General features: G+C 41.3%; 1 protein-coding gene across 5 annotated transcripts in view; it reads left to right on the plus strand.

Annotated features, from left to right (window-relative positions):
- The window catches only part of camk1b (calcium/calmodulin-dependent protein kinase Ib), a 42261-nt gene that overhangs the window by 10099 nt on the left and 9628 nt on the right, over positions 1 to 22534 (plus strand). For all 5 annotated transcript variants that reach the window (XM_047582858.1, XM_047582861.1, XM_047582856.1 and 2 more), the window contains one exon: positions 15873 to 16004. In XM_047582858.1, coding sequence (XP_047438814.1) covers positions 15873 to 16004 — 132 coding nt within the window. The remainder of the gene's footprint in view (positions 1 to 15872; positions 16005 to 22534) is intronic.

Consider the following 22534-nt stretch of genomic DNA (forward strand, 5'->3'; position numbering starts at 1 on the left):
CACATTGACTTTTCTGACATTTAAATGGCTGCACATGTTTTCAATGCCGCAAGGGGTGATGGGAAGTTTTTTTTTTTTTTTTCTCTTTTCTTCGTAGCCCAGAATACATTGTGAAAACACAGGGCATGGGAGGAAATGGAGGGTAAAAAACTAGGGGAGCATAGCGTAATTATCTAAAATCGTTAAGGCTGATGGATCGGCCCCCGCACTGTCTCTCATGTCGAACGCTGACCCAGTGGCCCCTGCCCTTCGACGGTCGTACGAGCCGCTGTTTGCCACGATTGATTTGGAAAAAAAAAAGTGTGCAGATGTACGTTAGGGAGAGAGTGTCGAGTGTGTGGTTTCCTCTCGCTGGTGTATTTACAGTGCGCTCGTGAGCAAAAGCAGTTTGTTAAGTGGTGTTTCTGCCACAAGAAGGACGACAAAGTGTTTCCATTGCAGTGACAGTGTCCGACCAAAATATCTCCTCTTCAAAGTGCAGGACGGGGGTTTTTGTTTTATGTCGTCTCACAGTCAACTCTGTCCTCCACGTTTTCTATCTTATTCAGGTTGTGATCGAAGGGGGAAACATTTAGTTTCTATGAAAAATGTCTCTAGGACTAAAAGTGCTTTAGATTGAAATGAGGCTTTTGTTTCCTTTGTTTCTGTCCTCTCTGTGATTTCTTCTTTTTGACCTTTGCCTCCACTGTTCCCATCGAACGAGGTTCCCCTCTCTGAATGGACAAAGAACAGCCACTCATCACATGCTTTCTGCAGAGTAAGGAGCACTCACTGGCTCACTCACAGCAGTTACAAATAAAGTATTTTTTTTGTGCATCGCGACTTGAAAGCGGTCTGTTTATCGGGTCATTGAAAAGACCATAAAGAGAACATACTCACATTTTTAGATGTATTTTTAGATGTATTCATGGTTTTCTGTAAGTGGTTCTCTGGCGGTGCGAGTTTCTGTTTCTGTTTCTGCTCGGTTGTTTTGAACAGAAACAGAAGTCGCAGCCAGTGCTGGGAAACGAGCTTGTGTTCAAAAGAAGAAAGTTTTGTTGCTGCACTTGTTCCCTCTCGCTCGTGCCTCTCGGCTAAAGCACACAGGCTTTAACAGCGGTTTGACAGCGGTTTGTGAAAAAGGACCCTGGAGTGAAACTGTTCAATAACATCACTCTAAACAATATGTCTATGTGCAGGTTATATTGTATCCAGGATCTCGACTCCACTGAAGGTAAAAGAACGCGGTAGAGTTGTGTGTAGTGGTACGTGTGAATATTTGTGAATGAAATAAAATCATTTATGAATCTGCCATTGACAAATGTGCAGTATGTGGATCATTATTTTTGGAAAAATATTTGTTTTACTACGTCCAACTGTTGCAATCATGTCCTGACGCTATTATCTGCCGTCAGCGTGCAATTCTGAAATTCAGCCAGGGTGTAGACACAGTGAGGGAGCCCCCCGTTCAAAGGAAAATTTAGCCCCGGACCGACTTATTTATTTATTTTTTTTATTTTTTTCTGGGTGAGTGGGGTGGTGTGAGCTATTTTTGTTGCCGCTTCCTAATTTTGTCCGTCGACAAGCCGAATTCAAAGCGGCGATTAACAAAGTGGTGCAGACAAAAAAGAATCGGCCACCTTTATGGAGCAGATGAGTCTCCCAGCGTGAGAGCTGCCCCGCTTCATCTATTTTTCATCTCTGTATCTCTCTCTGCGCTTCTTTTTTTTTCACCCCTCTCGCCGTCTTTTGCTGTCACATTTATCCCGTCGTATTTCCCTGCGACCGCTATTGCAACATCTTTTTTTTTTTATCCTCAATGTCCTCTTAATGTCTGTGCATCTTTGCAAAGGTGCCCCACATATACTCTTCTGGCCTTTATTTCTTTATTTAGATTTTCTTTCTGTCACGTGGCTTTATTGGGTCTAAGCTGTTGGATGAGACGAGCTAAGACCTTCCTTCATTATACGGGATGAGGTACATGCAGTACCTCAAAGCACGGGACAACATGTTACTGCGTCTGCCCTTGTTATTCGGTCTCAGCCACTGATAAGACTTTATTAGCACGGCTCGTGGCACGCTACTCTCGTCTCCTTCATTTGCCTGTTTATCGCCCATTATTACATGACGGACACACGTTTAGTGTGATAATCCAATAAGACCATTCCTTTTGAACACAATGGCAACGTGGAGAGGGTTTCCAGCTCCAAGCCCGGTTCTGAAAATCCATCCCTGCTTACGGCGCCCTCAAGCCTTCAGCTCTGCCCTGACCTAATTCGAGCAGAAGTCTGCGCCTCAGCATGGCACAGCTCAGCATGGCATAGCCTGCAGTTCCTGGAATACACACACAGATATAAGCACGTTGTCTGGCCCACTTCTGCATCTCCATCTGCTCCCAGCAATAGATCCACCCCCCCCTCCACATCCCCCACCCCTCCTCACAATTGTTAAGTACACTCGCAGGCTTGTCATCTTCCCACAGTCTTTCTCCATTGTTATAATCCCCAACTGCACATAGTCCGTCTTTTCCACGTGCTTAGTGTCTCCTGCCCTGGAAATCCTCAAGGGATGCATGGTCTTTGTTTTCCATCTTAATTGCATATTAAGCTGGAAAGCATATTATGAAGTGGTCCGGGGGTTTAGTTTTGTTTCCGGTTGTGCTTTTCAAAGTATTTCCTGTCAGTAAGTGGCCTTCTGATCCAACTGTGGAAAGTTGGATCATGTCCTCTTAAATAGTGAATAGAGTACTTACGTTAATTGAGCTGCGCCTCTAGAAGCAGTCAGAGCTAAAGTTAAAGTGCACTGGCACTCCTAAGTTGATTTTTAGGTCTCATTTTTAGCTCATGTTTGGTCTCCTCCAGCTCCTGAGTAAAATAAGTGTGTTCAGCTTGTTAGATGTTTATTATGCTGGGAATTAAATGGTTGTGGCCCAGATATGCACAGTGGGACAGTCTCTTCCTGTTGAAGGAATCCCCACCCAGATTAACCAGGACAAAATAAACATCCATTCATTTTTTTTTTGGATTACGTCACACGCAGGCCGTTAATCAGAACAAGGCATTATTCAGAGCTTACGTATGTTTAGTAGATAGTTGTTAATACTTTGCGGTATGTGATGCACAGACCAGACCACCAAACGTAAATTGTTAGTCCTTCTTATGTAAGATTTACAGATGGACAGAAATGTTTGTAAAGTAAGTTGTGAAGCATTACAGGCTGGACGTGATAACAGTGCACAAACATACTGTAGATGTTCCAGTTCAACTAATATCAAGAGATTATTAACCCTTTATGCGGCTAAGGAACCATATTTGGCTTTTAAATTACATCTCAGTGCTTCTCTGTGAGGTTTAGACCATAGGTCTTCAACAGGGGGGTCGCAAAATCTTTGGTTGATTAGACATTTTTTATATATATTTTTTTTTTAATTTTCCCCAACAAATTTAACTTTCTTTAAATGCACATTAACACAGTTTAGTAAAGAGATACAGGATAGTCTAATATCGAATGCAGAATGATAATAATAATAATGTATATTTATAAATAGCACTAGACCAGAGTCATATATAGAACACATATGGTTGGTTGACCCCTGATTTAGAAGATACGTGGTTCTCACTCAGCGAATCAGCGCAGGTCAAATTAGGGTAACGTGTGGTCGGCTAAGTCCACCACTGCACCCGACGTTGACAAGTTCATGTTCAAATGGTCTAAACCAGTGTTTCTCAGTTCCGGTTCTCGGGACCCACTTCCCTGCATGTTTTCGATGTTTCCCTCCTCCAACACACTCCTGATTCACATGAATGGCTCCTTATCAGGGCTCTGCAGAGCTTGATGATCATTTGAATCAGGTGTGGAAACATCGAAAACTTGCAGGGAAGTGGGTCCACTGGTCAAAATACATGTTTACATTTGTTTAAAACTTAAGGTCTATATATATATTAAATCCATTAAACTTGATTTTCTTCATGAAAAGTCCTCTCATGCCCCAGGATGACACTCTTTTTGCATTTCCATTTCAACGAGTGCCCTGTAAAGGGTTAAGATGAAAGTGAACAACATGCAGTCAGAGCAGTAATCATCTCTGTAGGAAGGCTTATGATGGTAGATATGTAATACTCAGAGGAGAACATGGGATTCAAGTGTAACTGGTAGCGCTTTAGTACCAGCATGTTCTTCCTTATCAGCATGCAGTTTTTGACGATAATGACTTCTCTTTTTTTTCTAGTTCCAACTGTTCAAACAGATTTTAGATTGGCTGAATGTTTACATGGAAACTATGCCCCAGATTTCACTGTTTATTTAAAGGAACAAAAAGAAATGTCTTAATTTACCCAAAGGACACAGAGCCACGACTCCGTGGTGTTAGATGTTAATGATTACATGAGATAATAACAGAAAAGGAGTTTGGTTACGTTTCGCTAAAATGTACATTAACACATTTTTTGACCAAATAAAGGCAGCACAACAAGCCGGTAAAACAATGTTGTCACAATGTGATGGAGAGTTGCAAATTTTAGTAGTTATTTTTTGCTAAAAACGTCTGTCTGCTCGGCCTTGAAAACTCAGACGATGAGATCAGCGAGACTGAATCACAACAGTAGAATTGCAAATCAGGCAGCTCATAGTTTTCTGTGTTTCCACAAACGTCACATCTTTATTTGTGTGCACTTGTGGATTTAGAAACAGTAATTATAGAATTCAAATCGCTCTCTATTGGGTTGGAGCGATGCATCTCCTCGTTTGTTCCACTTTTATTGTAAGTGGCATGCAGTGCGTTGTGTATAGGGAGAGTTGTTGTTGCCTTTTGTTGTGCACATCCTCATGTTTTGGAGGCTCACAGGGCAAAGATGGTCTTTTTTAGGTTTCCGGGCCAGTGTCACAGTCGGGTATCTCTCAGCTCCAACTGGACCAGATGGTCATTCCCTATGGCTCTCTGACCTTTTCACGGTTACCATTTTGTCATCTGTTTACATACCTTCTTGACCAGCATCTCAGCGGGACAGATGGAGTCTAACAAACTAGAGATACGAGGCCTAGGAGGAGGATGCACGGCAGATAGTCGCAGAGGTGTTCTTAAAACGCGACCACACCAGATGATGGCCCCACTTCCTGGACGATATTTATAATATCGACTTCAATTTTGTCTATATTGGTGAACCGCAGCAGATGGTGAACAATATACAAAAACCAGAGAGGACCACAGGGGCTGAGACTGTCAAGCAAAACATTATGACCACCTTCTTAACAGTGTGTAGGTCTCCCCTTGTGTCTCTAAAACAGTTGTGACTCATAAGTGAATGGACGTGGGCCTTCATGTGTGGAAACAGGATGTTGTTACTGGGGGGCCTTTGGGTTGACTATAGGTTGAGGGGAGGGGCCACTGTGGATCATCCCACAGATACTTGATCAGTTTGGGATCTAGTGAATTTGGAGGCCAAGTCAACACCTTGTGCTGTTTTTTATGTTTTCTTTTAGTCCTGTCCTGTCTGTTGGTCCAGCTGCCATCTGGGAGTGTCATTGCTGTGGGGTGGGGGTGTCTTGTCTGGTCTAGGTGGGTGCTACATGTCTAAATGGCATCCCCACGTATGCCAGGTCCAAAAGTTTCCCAGCAGAACGTTGCATTTTCCCAAAATGTTTAATGTTATTTACTTCTCCTGTCGGTGGTCTTAATGTTGTGGCTGATCGGTGTAAACTCTCACTCATGTCAAGAACGGCCAGAATGTTTGTTAAAAGACTTAAAGGCATAAAGAAGGGGGATTCTGCAGAATAGGCAAAGCAGACGTGTGTGTGTGTGTGTGTGTGTGTCAGTAACCGTTAACTGTAAGTTCATGGTCTTTCTGTGTTTACGTTCACCTTCCATCATCTGTCACCAGTCACCAGAGCGCCGCCGGTCATGTGCGCATCGCGTGCATGTAACCGCACTCTCTCTGAATGCCAGGCCGTGTTTGCATTTACAACATATTTGTCGTACGGGTGTGTAGCAGCACAAACTGTCTGCACGATGGCACGGGAGCTCCTGATGAAGGATGAATGAAGCGCCGGTGTGAGGCAGGATGCGCACGCGAGAAGGTTCCTCATAGCAACAGAAAACTAAGCCAACGTCTAATTTGCGTCTGAAGCCGGCAGCTTCCTCCTCGGAGCGAGGAGTTGATGTAACAGAGCGAGTGAAGTAACTCGGCTACTGTAACAACACGGGGGTTTGCTTTATGTCCACTGTTTGGCTTGAGTGTTTGGACGGACAATTTGTGCAAATATTTGAACAGTTTGAGGCCGTGCACGTGGACGCTTTATTGTCTGTATTTAAACTCTTGTGCAAAGTATTTGCACTGGGAATTTCTGAGAATACGCCCTATTGTTTGGACAGAGCCTAGCGTGTCTTTAATGAGGATTTAGTGGCTAATAGATGTCTACTGGTACACTGACTGTGTGTGTCTGTGTGTGTCTCTGTATATCCTCCCTCTGGACACAGGTCCCATGGTGATGATAAGAATGTCCTGTTTGGAACAGGAACAGCTCAGTAAACACAGTTGTTTACCTTATAATCCAGCTGAAACCTTTGCTAGGATTAAGTTTTCAGCAGAGTCTCAACACAACTCTACCACCATCAAATATTCATCACGTTTATGCTCTTCTCCTTTTCTGAGGCTGCACTTTTGCAGAGACACTAGAGTGCGTTTTGTCACATCTTTCTCATTTTTCACATGTTCTGTGCAAATTCTGTGCAACAATTGTTGAAACTCTGCTGAACCGTTTGAACCTTGTAACATCTACCACACCGCAACATTACACTTCCATACCACTGTAGAATAACAATAACCATGTCCTCATTATCGCTCCCCCAGGTCAAGTTTGAATATATGCTGATGTCGGTCAAGTTTAAGGACCATTTGTTTGTACAGCAGAGGATATACATTTTAATCCTGTTTTTGTTTGTTCTTTTTCTTCAGTTTGCAGCTTACAGCCTCTTGCCTCATGGTCGTATTTGTGCATCACACTCAAACTAAAAATATAAAACTTTATTATAAACACTAGTGAGCTCTTAAACTGTTTACACACTTGTCACACAGAATTTTAAAATCAGACGAGAGATCATTTTAATTTAAAAAGCAAAATAACGTGTTCTGTTTTGTGAATTATACTTTAACAGAAAAGGGAATAAATTACTGTTTATATTTTTATTTACATGCGTGCATAATGTTGGTTATGGATGTGTGTACTTGACCAAAAATAATGATGTAATGGTGTCTAAAAGAAACGCTGAGTTGTGCGCCAACTTTTCAAAGTGTCTGGCTGAAGGTATGATAGAGGGAAGCGGTGCTTCTCACTGGATGTCCACTGGGGTTATTATTAAATATTTATTTTCATGAGTCATGTTAGAATAATAATTTTATTGTTTCTGTTTGTGAATCTAACAAAAATGTATTTATATCATCATTGTATTTTTCTCACAGATAAAATTTGAGGGTTGTTTCCCTCCGCCTTCGTTTTTAGCTCCCAGAATTTGCCACTTGAATAGTACCCCAGTGTGGCATTGTTGTTAGCGAATGTCATTGGCCGTGGGCGAGGTGACCACTGCCAATGACATTATTATTATGCTGCTATATTGTTCTGTTGTCACAGGCCCAAGGCTTCAGTTGTGCATTGTGTCCAGTTTGTTTTGGAAAGTGGGAAACATATTTAACAGATTTTTTCTCTTAATTGTGCTACTTTTTCACTACGTTTCTTGTGTTTGCTTTTTATCATGTGATTCCCTAGACAACTGTGTGCAGAGGCAACACGCTGTGTGGCACAACAACAAGGTTTGCAGTGATTCAGAGCTGTGTGCGTGTCGGCGTGAACGGCTCCTGTTTGGCCTGAGATGCACTGACGACCCTTCAAGGGTGTGCGTTCAGTGAGCTGTTACAGGTGATGGATGGTCGACTGTGAACGAACAGATATATCACCTTGTCACTTTCAAGTGGTTGCGTTAGAAGGACTCCGGCCGGCGTGGTGAAACAATACAGCTTCCTGACATTCAGAAAGGAGGAAGTGTCTTGGGGAACTACATGAAAACAATGTCCACTTCTGTTTGACAGGAAGTCAGATGGTTGTCCAGCTGATCAAGGCTTGTTTGTAAGAAACATATGGTCAATTTAATCACTGAAAACTCGGCTGCTTCTGCATAGGGCTGTTTGGTGTATTGGTTCATACCGAATACCGGTATTATTTTTCATTACGATATGAATTTTTAATATGCCGGTTCTATTTGAATACACAGTGTTTGGAACGAAGCACCGTGAGACACTGTTTCAGACTGGACCATTTTTAATGTAGCGCTGCTAAACACACATGTGAGGTGTGGTGAAGATGGAAAGGTCCGAAAAATGAAGCAGCAGAAAGAGAGGACTGGTGACAAAAAAGGTCCCGTGTCGGATGTTTGGGATTTTGTTTTAAAGTGACTAGACGTCCCTAATTTGTGGAGACAGTCCCCGTTTTGGGTGACCTGGACAGGTCCCGAAAGTGTCCCCAATTTTAGCTTTTTATGAATGAAGGAAAAAAAAAATGTTGCGCACATACTATAGTTACTACGGTAGCCAGTCACGCTGCTGTTGACATTAGAGACATAGCTGTTTAAATATGTTTAAATATGACTGAATATGTCAAAATACATGAAACTGTAATTGTCCCTGTTTTTTCATTTCATTCATTTTTTTTTTTTTTTTTAATCTATGAGCTGTAAATGTCCCCAGATTTCCACATTATCAGGCTGTTCTAACACGGGGCCGTGAAAACCTTAGTCCTTAGTCAGTCTACTGCATTAATTCCTCTCTCAACCAGTAGGAAACGTTGGGAACATGTGATTATGCATGAAAAAAAATTGTCAATACATCATGGCAGTTTTTTCACTTCACCGTGTTCAGCCACACTTTGAATTTTGTCCATTGGTGAGTTACTGTAATTCAAATATTTTCTTATCCGCGGGCGGATGTTTAGGTCTTAAAGGCAAACTTCCTCAGTTAACCTCATGGACTGTGTAATGATCCAAACAATCAATTGAAAAATTTGCGTAGCTGGATAGAAGCAGCTGGAAATACTAAAGCGCAAACACGCTACCACCAAGCGGACCAAACACGGCTACCACGGCACTACACATTTCTGGCGAGATGCCCCTCGGTTACGGCGGCTAGGGGTCTGCGTTATCACCACAGCCTCTGCGTAAACTTAACACAGAAGTATAAACCGCCTATTAAAGTGAGGAAATTTTGCCTCAGAATGTCACTGTCTCACTTGACAGCGCGTGTGTAACACCAGTAACAGTTAGCTTGCAAAATAATGGTGAGATAAGCTGCCTGTCTGCGGTCAGACACACATTAGAGGTCTTAGATTTTCCCAGTGTTTGTGCGAACTGCTGTTTGACACTTCCCCAGAACCCCCCCCCCCCAGGCCTGTCAGTGGATGCATGGAGAATGTCATCTAAATCCTCCAGACGCTACAGAGGAATTTGCAGCCCTGTCAACCTCCTCCCCACAGCTGGATTCCTGCCAAAATTAATGGCCTTTCTGTGGCAGTTTTACTCTCTCGTTGAGATCTGACCATAGCGAGGCTTCGCTCCCAGGATAATTGGTACTTTGATCAGGTAATGGGTTCAGTGTTGTGTTAGTTTTAAAGCTTATAAGACCAGAGATCTGTATCTAGGTCAGTTTGGATAAACTGTGTTATAGAAGCGCAGATTAATGCGGTGGTTAATTCTATGCTGTTGTGCCTTTTGAATACTATACATTAGATAAACGGGTGTGGAAATAGAGTGAATTTGCCAAAACATATGGATGAAATAACCAAATAATAAGCTGTAGTTATTCGGTGAAGAGTAAACTACTTAAGTCTCAAGTTCACAATGAAACTTAATGCACAAAGATGGACTTTACTGCATGTAGTACCACATTTGTTGAAAATGTAACTACGAGGGGGTTGGGGATCAGAAACAAGCATAATAATAACTTTGACTTCCTGCAGATATGTTAAATAGGTTTTTAGCAGCTTGCTACTGTATTTATATTTCAGCTGGGGACACATATGTGTCAAATATTATGTGACATATGTGTTAAATATTACTGGATGCATGAACTGAAATAGACAGGAGACAGGCCATACCATCAAGACGAGCAACTTTACACCGGCCACTTTATTAGGTACACCTTGCTATTAAAAGGTTGGACCCACCTTTTGCCTTCAGAACTTGCCTTAATTCTTGGTGGCATACTTTTTATAAGGTGTTGGAAACATTCCTCATATCGACATGATAGCATCACACAGCTGCTGCAGATTTGTCGGCTGCACGTCCACGATGAGAATCTCCCGTTCCATTGGATTGAGATCAGGTGACTGTGGAGGCGTTCAAGAAACCAGTTTGAGATGATACAAGCTTTGTGACATGGTGCATTATCCTGCTGGAAGTAGCCGTCAGAAGATGGGTACACTGTGGTCATAAAGGGATGCACATGGTCAGCAACAATACTCAGGGAGGCTGTGGCATTTGAACCAAGGCCCAAGAAAATATCCTCCACACCATTACACCAACACAAGCAGCCTGAACCATCCTGCACCAGCAACCACACCACGTTCAAAGTCACTTAAATCCACTTTCTTCCCCATTCTGATGCTCAGTTTGAACTTCAGCAAGTTGTCTTGATCACCTCTACATGCCTACATGCACTGAATTGCAGCCATGTGATTGGCTCGTTAGTGATTTGTATTAACAAGCAGTTGTACCTAATAAAGTGGCCAGTGAGTGTATATTATATATATATATATATTTATCAGCTCTAGGATTCTTTCTTGTGATATTCTTCAAAAAACAATAAGTAACTTAGGCTAAAACGTACAAAACACCTGTTAGGTTGACTGATGAGAAAAAGAAAACACTGAGAGCTTTTGTTTTGCAGATACCATAGAGACACTTTGCAGAATCTTTTTAGGGCGGCGTTTCCGTCACACAGACGATGTCATTGTTCAAAAAAAGGATACGTGGTCTGTTTTTCTTGGTGTCATCTTCCTGCTTTGTAAGTGATAATGTATGTAGGCAGACATACTGACTGGATGCTTGTGGTTCTCTTCTGCCCACACGTACAGATATCTGTGGCCGCAGAGATAGCGATGCAGGCGACACGCATGACTTTATTTTTGAGTACGGCCCTTATTGCCGCTCTAACCCTCCTTCCAGCCTCGGTGCCGCTAGAGTTTTTAAGAAGACATGTCTAGACACGAGAACGCTGGCAACTTTTATTGGCAGCCTGCTTGACTTTTCCAACACAAACACGCACTTGTTCAGCATGACTTGATGTCAAGACTGATGCTCGAGGAAGTATGAATAAAATCTGATATGCAAACTTCCCTGTAAACGGGCATATGCATTCATCCTGAAACGGTATTCTGTTGTGTTTAACAAAAGGCTTTTGTCCCATTTGTTTTGTGCGTGTGTGTGTGTGTGATGCCGTCCACTGCTTAGCATTTAGTAGAGACAAAAGACCGTCTTTACCCCCTAGAGTAATATATACAACTTAGCAGTGCAACACATTTCCGTCTGAATAGATGAAACTGAGAACTTTGTATTTATCTCTTATTCAGTCAAATGGAAAAGTGAAAGCAGGAAATTCAAACTACAGGAACAACATATCAAACACAGCATTTAAATAAAAATGAGTCATTAACCTCATGTTAATAAATTAAAATATAAATTTCGTTACGTTTCATATTTGTCTTTTTGACCATGTGTAACTAAAAGTGTTAAATGTGTTTCTTGAGTTTTTCTGTTCTGTTCTATTCGTGTTTTAAATCTGTTGTTTTCACATCACATTATATCTGGCATGTTTCTGAAATTTCCAATTCATCTTGACATCGGATAATATAGAAATTCTTGACATTCACGAGGCCCCAATAGTTTTATTGTGGCGTGAACCACTCATGAGTTCTTTCCATATGACACGAAAATAGTTCAGTAGCAGAAGGTCTTGTGTAAGGGGATGGACAGATGTTGTTCATTGGGGTTAATTAACAGAATGACTTAACGTACACTTCAGTCTCCATCTGCCCAATGTGCCTCAAGAAGATGTAGCGCATGTAAAAGTGTATGTGATTTAAAAATAAATAAATAAAAGATTGCAGAGTGTGGAAGCACTTCTACACTTTATTGTAGTAATAGTACAGTGTGAACCACCTCCTGAGCCCAAGTTCTCTTTAGTTTGAGGCCATGAACAGATGGCCGGACATCCTCCGTGAGGATTTCTTTATTTTTTTGGTCAAAAACTGTTCATTTTATCACAGTAAGTCTTCCTGGTCCTGAAGCAGCAAAACAGCCTCAGGCCATCACACTACCTCCACCACCAGATTTTTACTGCTGGTTTGATGTTCTTTTTCTTGGTTTTACCCCAGATGTGATGGGACACAAAAAGTTCAGCTTTTGTCTTGTCAGTCCACAGAGTATTTTTTGTGGCAATACTGAGACTTTCTGAGCCTTTCCGTTCGTTTTTGCTCAGGAGTTGTTTTCATCTTTGAACTCTGCCATGTAGGACATTTTAACCTATTTTGTCTTTCTTATGGTGGAGTTAACAACACTGACCTTGACTCACACCAATTTCTGGTACATACATTTATTGCTTGATCAACTAAATATCAGGTTTTAAGTACTAAATAGATAATGTTAATAAGCTGGTAGGACTATTTGGAGCCCTGGTGGTTTCATCTCAACCACCTACATCCTCTAGCAACACTTTTCTGGAGAGTGTCTGTAAATTGTGTTGTTGCAGAATCGTATTCAGGTCAGGGCTGTTCCATTAGTTTAATGCTTCAGTAGGTTATAGGCTTCATTAGCTAAATTCCTGTGGGTCCTATGGGTTGAAGGGAGGGGCCTCTGTGTATCAGGCTTATTCCAGTGCATCCCATAGATACTTGATCTCTCTGGATGCTAGTAAATTTGGAGGTTGTCACAAGACGGTCAATGTTATTCACTTCTCCTGTCAGTGGTTTTAATGTTGTCTCCACTTTTGTCTGAGATGTCAAGATTTGGACATAAATAATAATAATAATATATAAATAAATTAGTATAGACACTACAAAGAGGGTAAGAAGTGCAATCAATTGTAGACTGTTAGAGCATTTTTTCCCCCTCTGTGGTTTCTCATTCTAGTTTTGCACCAGCGTGTGAACTTGAGCAACTTTAGCAGCATTATTTCAACTGTTAAGTCAAGTCAGGTCACAACTTTATTGTCAATTCTGACATGTGCAACACAATACAGGATTGAAATGACCTTCCTCAAAGGCCAACGGTGCAGGAACTAAGCAAAAAAACAAATGTCCAAACATTGAGAATATGTAAAAGACAAAATATAAGGAACTGTGGGTCAGATCCTCAGTTGGTGGCGTGAATCCTGGAGTCATCCGTCCTCATCTGTTGTGTTTCAAGGAAACTGTTGCAGGTTGCCAGCAGTTTGTTTTTGTGCACACCAATTTGCGAAACTAAACAAACATCGATTTCCAAGAATTAAGTGGAACAAAGGTTTTCTGGTAAATTCTACAGCTGTGTTTTCAATTACAACCAGCACAAGCCAGTGAAGTAAAACCTTGTTTAACACAACCTTGTTCATAAAACACGTTTTAAGAGATTTTAACATGTTCATATGACAAAACATTTCAATAAAAGTTTGAAAATGTACATAGGTTGGGTTAACATTTGACTGTTGTTTGATGGTCAGATGTTTCTTTCTGTAGCCCAGTGACAGCTTGGATACCCTCTAAAGCACATGAGCTCAATACATTGATTGCGTTGCTAAGTAAGTGCGGGTAGATCGTGTTAAATTTTTATTGCAATATGTCCTTTCACTTTCAACGGTGAACATCCACAGTCATGCACAATATCAGCAACTCAAGACTCTCGTCATCCTTAAAGGGACAGCGCTACTTTTTTAATGATGCAGTGCAACAATATTAAAACCAAAGATTAAATATGACCATAAATAGGTCACAATTTGAGCTTGTATCGTCATCTCGATGGACACCAGTACCACCGGACTTACGCATCTGTGCTGCTGCTTGCTTCACTTCACCTGCTACTTGTCATCGAAATAAATAAAAAACATGTTTGCTTACTTATATGCTTACTTATTGATCACATCCGTCCAGTACTGATCTTCTGGGTCTGTTTACAACTTGACTTTACACTGAAAGCTACTGTACAAAAACATTAAAATAACATTTCCACTGAAAAGAACGAGAAATGGAACTGAAAATCAATACACTCATATATTGTTATGGCTCAATAGTTATTAGTGGTTGAACATATTCATTGGCAGAAAACAGACCTTGTGCTGCTCTAAAAAGCCCTGTGATATATAGTGGTGTGAAAAAGTGTGGGCACCCTTCCTGATTTTTTTTTTTTTTTTTTGCCTGTTTGTCACAACGAAATGTTTCGGATCATCAAACTAATTTTAAATATAAGACAAAGATAACACATGTAAACACAAAATGCAGTTTTTTAAATGAAGGTTTTTATTATTAAGGGGGGAAAAATCCAAAACTGTGTAAAAAATTGTTTGTCTCCTCTGTTAAAACATAAACGTGGTTCAATTCCTGTAGCTACACCTGTTCTCAATCAAGAAATCACTTAAATAGGACCAACAAACAAAGTGAAGATCCTCAAAAGTCATGCATCAGAATTCAACATGGATGAACCCTGCATGATGTCATGTTTCCTGAAGGGCGGTTTCGTAGTTCAGTGTGACGGCTCCGACCGTCTCTATCTTTCTAATCTTTCTTTGCCTATTTCCTGTCCAGAGGTGTGGGTGACGCCCAGGCAGATGGCGAGCGGCCAGCGAAGCCACCAACCTGTCACTCAAAGCCTCCACAGAAAACACAGTTTAAGATTCAACCTGGCTTAAAACAAAACTGTAAACGTGTTTCTGCTGCCATTATGACATACTGTTTTTTTTTGGCATTTGTGGCATTTAGGAGTTCCCCTTTTAGCTTCATTTTTCAGCCGTGGACTTTGTGGCTTGATTTCAACACACACACAGACGTATATATTTATATATACACACACACCACAGGGGCCCAAAATTCCTGGAAGCCGGCCCAGTCCCACTGTCAAACCCTTTTTTATGTTGTTCTTGTTTACTCTGAATCATTAGACAACAACGGGGCTACCCCTCTTACACATGAGTATATAATAAAGATTCTTTTCTGTGCTTTTTTTTTTTTTTTTGCCCTCAACATCCTCTCATCTCCCTGTCAGAATCCGTCAGGCTTTGGCCAAAATGTCAGAGGTCACATGAAATGTTTGCCTCCGCTGTTAAACGGGTCATGGGAAAATTCTTTTGCCGCAACTTCTCTCGCTTTACTTGTTTTGGTTTTTGAGAAAACGCGGCCGATTTTCTGCTATGGAATCTATCGGGCAAGATAGCCGCGCGTAGATCGTGTCACAACTTGGCACGCCGCTGCACAATCGGTGTAAGTCTGTTCGCAGTCTTTAGAGAGGCATGTTAGTAACGCACACTGTGTCCATCCAGTTGAGTGACGGGCATCAGATGAGTGAGGCTTTAAATTTTTTGGCCAGCACAAACATTTGTCACCGAGATAAATCTCAGCGTGTGACGGCGGCTCTTCCAAATCATCCCACCACGTTGTGCGCTCTCCAGAACATGACTCAGTCACCCAAAGTCAAAAATAAACGCAGTCTGGCATCAGAAGGCTAAAGTTTTTATCAGCACTTAGGTTGTACTTGCCAAGTTGTCACAAGCGTTGGGTCAAGCTAACATCAAAGCCAGAGTTTCCTTTTTTTTTTTTTTTTTTCTGTGCGGTAAGAGAGATGATAGATGGTCCGAGGTCTCCCAGGCTGACCTGTGTGTGTGTTTGTGTTTCAGGGGAGCTTTCTCTGAGGTGGTCTTGGCCGAGGAGAAGAGGACCCAGAAACTGGTGGCTATCAAGTGCATCCCCAAGAAGGCCTTGGAGGGGAAAGAGAACAGCATTGAGAACGAGATAGCAGTCCTGCACAAGTAAGTCAATGGTTTTGTGTGAATCAGCAGACTCAGTGTGTCTTTATCAATTACGTAACGTGACGTGTTTATATTAGTAATTCCTCGGCTAAACTGTCTGAGCCAGTGTGAGATGCAAATACAAACCTTTAGCCTGCATCTGAAATACTAGCTACAAGGTTCAAGATGGTTAATTTTTCATCACTGCGTCTCCATTACTGCTCCATGTACGAGGTGTCACGTTACCAGATGTCATACGCTGTAGATCATGTATGATATGTACAGTTGTCATACGATATGTACGACCCATGTGATTTATACACATCGTATTAAGTTTCACTGAGGACGAGGATTTAGATTCATAAATCCAAGAGAGGCAACACACACACACACAGATTAGTTTAATCAGCCAGATTACAAGAAAATGCCCGTTGGTACTGACGCTCGTACGAGAACCCTTTCATCCAGTTTTGGTTCTGCTTTCTCAAGCACAGTACGGGGGCAAAGAAGAATGATGTTTCATACGGTATGTGGTGATCAGATGACTTTTTGAAACTTCAACTGCAGTTTCTGTTTCCAGAAGGAGTGTCATGGTTACAGTGGAGAAACTATAGATGTTACTGTGAAGGTGTGTAAAGCAGAACTACGTTCTAGTGAGAAAACAGACCCTCAAACACTGTCGACACACTGTGTGTGTGTGTGTGTGAACCCGATCAGAAGCTGCTGCTGTCAGGATCATTGTACTAAAACACAGAAGAATTAAGTCACTGATGTTTGTGGCATTTCAAATATGAACTCATAAATTACCAAACTGTAACTTAAATAAATATAAACTGTATGTTATCAACTTATTCTACTACTTTTAGAGTTAGATTTACAATTTTTTACACAGGATGAGATGTTACAATCCCTTGTGCCAAGATCCGATTCAAAACACATGAAAAAAACGACCAGCAGGCTAGCAGTGAGCTACCAGCTAGCAGCCAACAAGAAGACACCAGCTAACTAGCCTAGCTAACAGCAGTGGGTAAGAAGTAATGGGACATGCGACTACATGTCAACTAACACTTTTCCCTTATGCTAAGATTCAGGGCGAGACACATTTGGAAGCCCAGTAAAACTGAAAATAAATAAATAAATAAAAGGCTGATCAGCAGGCTAGCAGCTAGCGACCAACAAGAAGACACCAGCTAACTAGCCTAGCGAACAGCAGTAGGACGTATGCGACTCCCTTAACCATTGATTCGTTAAGTTAGGCCCACGACACCTCAAGAGGACTTAACAGTGAGTTCCAGTGTCCTGGAGTCACCTCACACCCTGCAGCATAATATATAGTGTTATATAATTATGTAACGTGTTGGGAGGGGGGAAGGAAGTCAATACAGCATGGCACCGTATCGATTGAAATATCAATGTTTTATTGTATTAATTGCAAATACAGTATGAAATTTTACTTTGTGGTGCCAGATTATTAAATTAAAATGCTTTTTTAGGGTTCAGTTGATTCATTTTAGTGCGAAAAAGGGATTTTCAAGGCGTGTCTCAGCTCACATATGTTGACAGATGTTCATAAATCACAACAAATGTTAATCAGCCATTCACAATAATGTCATGTGGTGACTCAAGTATTGTGATAATATTGTGTTCAGATATCTCTGGGGATAAGTAGTTTGTAATCTCACTTAAAAAATACCTGACATACCTGAACCATTGTTCCAGTTTGTAATATGGAGTCACGTCTCTGGGTGCGTTACCTGCCTCAACTCCCGCACGATGAGTTCCCTTCACCATTTTTCTACTCTAGCAAAAGATTATCTTCACATGGAGGAAGTGACAGTAACGCTGCGATTCAAGCCCACCTTTCTTTAGAAGTGGGGAATTACAGGCCACAGTGAAAATGGCTGATCTACATTGGGTCCCAAGTTATTTTTAGAGCTCTTGTTGCCTGGGTTACAGGAGACACACAACTCTAGCCAACATGCAGCTATGATCCTCCTGGAGGTGAGGACGGTGGAATGACGGTGGCAGGCGCTCGTGAGTAGTTTGGTTAAAAAAGAAATTTATGACAGATGAAGGAAACCGCGGTGAAGCCTCCTTCCATTACTCGTTTCAACATCCATCAGTACAGAGAGGGACGAGGGAACGGAGTCAGAGTGGGAGGATTTGAAAGGTGAAACACGCCTTTTTTTTCTTTAAGCTTTTTCTAGATTGCAGTTTTTACAGTGAACCAGATGGTGGTTTGTAGTGCGACTTGTAGCACAGATACGAACATGGTGGTCGTAGTGGAGTATTTACAACTCAAACCTCTTCAAACCTCTTTAAATCTTAAAAATAGAAGCTTTGCTTGGTTTAATGACAGCTTGATATTATGGTGCGTTCCATTTTATACTCAGCAGTAGGAATTTCCAAGGTCTGAGTTGAAATTTTGAAAAGTTTTCTCCTCAGAAAGTCGTACAATCCTCACTTCCTCCGAGTTGAGTTAGCAAGATGGCCGCCCCCGTCTGGAAACAGTGATTAGTAGCTCCTGTAATATTCCGTTTATTAGCACTATTATTGCACTAAATCGGTCGTACAGACAGTATTTTTACCACATACATATGTTGAAATGCTTTTACAGTGTAATTTAACTTTTTCATGTGTTATACAGGAACTATGAGTCCATGTTGCAACAACAACTAAAAAAAAACAATATCCTGGTAAAACCAAAACAGTGTGAAACACCATCGTGCCAAACTGTGATTAATAGTGTACTTTTTTCTACATTTAAGTTAAACAATTATAAATTTTATTTATTTTTTTTTATAAATTTCTTCCTCGTGTGGTCGTGTAGATTTCTGATCTAGAAAAAAAACTCCTGAGTTGGTTCAAGTTATCTGTTCGTTTTGCAATAAGTGTGACTTAAATAGCCTAAATTTAGTTTAACGTCATAGCAATAATATGAAGAACTTTAATTTCACTCTGTACTCAAAAAGGGTAATTACTGAACACACCAAGACAAGCTTTTTCATGGACGTCTAGTTTTCCGGCTTCCGATAACTCGGGTGTGACGTCATTCCCAGTGCCAACCCCCCGTCCGAGGTAGGACTAGAAGAAAAACCATATGAGTTGGTTAAATCATTGCTGTTCCAGTGGCTAAGTATGTTAGCTCTGCTCAAAATCTAATTTTATGCACTGGGTAATGTAATGTAATATCTATTAGTAGTCTGTCGGTCACGAAAACCCAAAAATAAAGTAATAATAACACATTCATGTACACTCAGAATCAAATCCCCCACTCTCACATGCCGTCTTGTGTCTGACCACGGGACGGAGCTGTCACGCAGACACGTTATCCTTTAATAAACATTTTGACACTACGACAAGTGGGCCTCTCTGTCTCTGCATCCACTTCCTGCGAAAGCCAGAGCCAGACCTGTCATCCTCACTTCTGTTTAACCGCCCTTGTTTGGCCCCTTGCTATAAATTCACTGGCGTTTATTGTCCCACCCCTCCCGCCAACCTGAGTAACGCACTTGTAATGATGTTTTGGATTTGAGAGGACTTTGATTTACCGGAGTGTGTAACGGCCAAGCTGGCGTTCACAGACAGATGATCCTCCTGCAGCACAGTCCGTTATTTCCTGTTTGGCGGCTCTGCTTTCTATTTCCAATCAATGTTTGTGTGATGGCTTCCCTGTACAGTGGTGCTTTAATGTATCCATATGATATCATCGCACCGCTTGGTTAGCTGGCCGTCCGTCCGTCTTCTTCTTCCCGTTTTATCCAGACCAAACATTTACTCAGTTGGAGACATTCGCAAATGCAGTGACTAATCTCTCCCTCCCAGTCATCTGCAGTTCGTGCCAGTCAGAGGAATTTGTGGGAACTTGTATCTGAAAGAGACTCGATACAGTGACCTGAAACACGTCGAGTGGATGCATCTCGCTTCGACGCTGGTCGCCAGATAATGTGTGCATCTGACACCTTTGCTACAAAGTGCATGTGTGAGATGACGCACACGGCCGGTCACGCGGCGGTAGACAACTCTGCTCTATATCAAAAGGGGGACTTTTTTTTTTTTTTGTCCCGAGTTGCTTCTTAGGAAAACAAGATGTGTAATACAATATCTGTAGTACAGCTCAATGAAATATCATGTAAACAAATACTAATGCCGGTTACACACACAGAGAGAGGCTGAGCGGTTCCTCAGAAAAAAACACTCCACGGAAACTACAACACACTTTCGGCGACCTGCATATATCATAAGAAGCATTTATCCGTCTGCTCGTGACCCGGAACATTTAAAACAATCGTGGAATTCTGGAGAGAACCCGATATGCTTCTCCAGCGATAAATAAATCAAATGTGTCATTATTTAATAAACAGACCGGCCAGTTGGGAATCTGCTAGTTTCACCCAGATGTCAGATGTAGTCAGTGCACGCTGGCTGCAGAGTTCGGAGAGTCTGTTCCCTCTGCTGACTCCTGTGATCTGATGTCCTGCAAGACCCGCGGGAGTTGACTGCTGGGGTCACTGATTGGGCAACCAATCCTGAACAGACGTTTCAGCTCTCTGACAACCACCAGCACGACCAGAAATCTGCAAAATTGTGTTTGAAGCTCATTAAAAAAACAAACCAAAAAATGTTACCAGTCACCATTTAGAAAAGATTTGAAATAAAGAGGAAGTGTAACTTAGAAGGAACAGAGATCTTGTAGAACGTTGTGTTTCTGTGAAAGGAATGAATTTATGAGAAGAAACCAAAGAATTAAAATCAAAATTTACATTTAAAAGAACAATTAAAGCCAATATGTTAAGGAAATGGTAATTTGATTGTCCTACCCATTATGTAGTTATGAAAAAACATTTAATTTTTTTATTTTGTTTGTGTGTTTGTTTGTGTATCTTGGAAACTAAGATGGAAACGCGACCGTCAGTGTTGCCCGATACCTAATTTATTTCATTTTATTTTATTATTACCATTATTTTGTTCCTTATTATGTTATTTCTCGGGGTAAAAGGGCACATTTTATAAGATTATTCTTCGTTCTGGTCCATTTCATTCAGATTTGTGTTTATATTGAATTGTTTTAATCAATGAATGAAATGAAAAGAAGCATCAAGACACATGCACACTAACTCCTTTCCCAGTAACTTCCCTTTGTGAAAGTGTTTATACTCACACGTGTCCGTTCACTCTCGGTTTAATCCATGACTCATCTTTCCCCGGGTCCACTTCTCCTTCCACTCTGAGCTAAGCAGGTGAATGAAGGTGTCCGTACATTGCTACAGCCTGGATAAGAGTCGTTGCAGTAATCCGGCATGAGCTCCGGTTGACACATACTTAGATATATCTTCAGTACATCTCAGACTCATGGCTTTGTGTTCCTACCTTCGCCTCAACACACACATACTCTCTCTCAGATCAGCATTGGTTTAAATCATAGGTCTTCATCAAGGGGTACGTGACCCCTAGCGGTTCTGAGGAGGTACTGCAAGATGTTTGCAAAATCTTTGGTTGATTAGATACTTTTTATATATTTTTTTTTATATTTTGCTCCACGAATTTAAAATTCTTTAAATACACATTAACCTGAATCCAACATATTTTAGTAAAGGGATAAATGGAGGCAGAAGACAAGATTAGCACTTCACTCATTCAGCGAAACAGGAGCTGTCTCAACAGCGCACCATTTCATACGGTGCCACACTGGGCCTACTCTATACACAGTAGGCCCCGCCCCCTGAGTCAATTACAAGTCTGCATATTACACCCTGATTCCAGCAACTGGGCCTATTCAGTCCCCAGGTGAAATCCCAGAGGCACGCTACAATATTAGCAGAAGAGAAGCTAAAAATGTAGCTCGCTCCCATTCGTTATATGTGAATTATATTATACAGACCATATTTGACGTAACCTATTTGAGTAGCTTAGTATTGAAAGCAAACTGATCATAATAATGTATATTTATAAATAGCACTAGGCTATTAATATAGCACGTAGGGGTTCCCTACTTAACCTCTCCATCAGTTTGGGGGTCGTTGGTCTGAAAAACGTCGAAAAAAGACCCCTGGTCCAGATAACACACGCGGACACACAAGTATCGAGGTCAAGATGGTGTAAAAAGACAAAATTAGCAGCAGGAAAGTTGGAGGTTAATGCTCCCAGAGGGGGTTTTTTTTGACTGCTGCTATTGCCATGGAGCCCAATTTATTTGTGGTATGCGTGCACTGTGTTCAAAGCCTGGGTTTATTCCCACAACGGCAACTTCCCAACAGCGACAAATCGCACCAGACAACCGAATATAAACACAGCTCTAGTTCGTTTATAACAAAACCTCACAGGGTACTAAGTGTCAAAAGTTGGCACCACTTAAGGATGAGATAATCTCTCCCTCACACAAACTACGTAACAGTACTAGACCTTGTGTTGTGTATAAAACCACTAAAATGTTTCATTCAATGTTAATATACAGTACGCGAGCCCGTTTGATGTACACGATTGTAGCATGAGTGTAAACAGCTGTTTGACACAGTACAGGGATAGTAACAGTACACGCTGCTTAGACAGAG

The sequence above is a fragment of the Mugil cephalus genome, chromosome 4 (assembly GCF_022458985.1).
Source record: "Mugil cephalus isolate CIBA_MC_2020 chromosome 4, CIBA_Mcephalus_1.1, whole genome shotgun sequence".
NCBI classification, from domain to species: domain Eukaryota; kingdom Metazoa; phylum Chordata; class Actinopteri; order Mugiliformes; family Mugilidae; genus Mugil; species Mugil cephalus.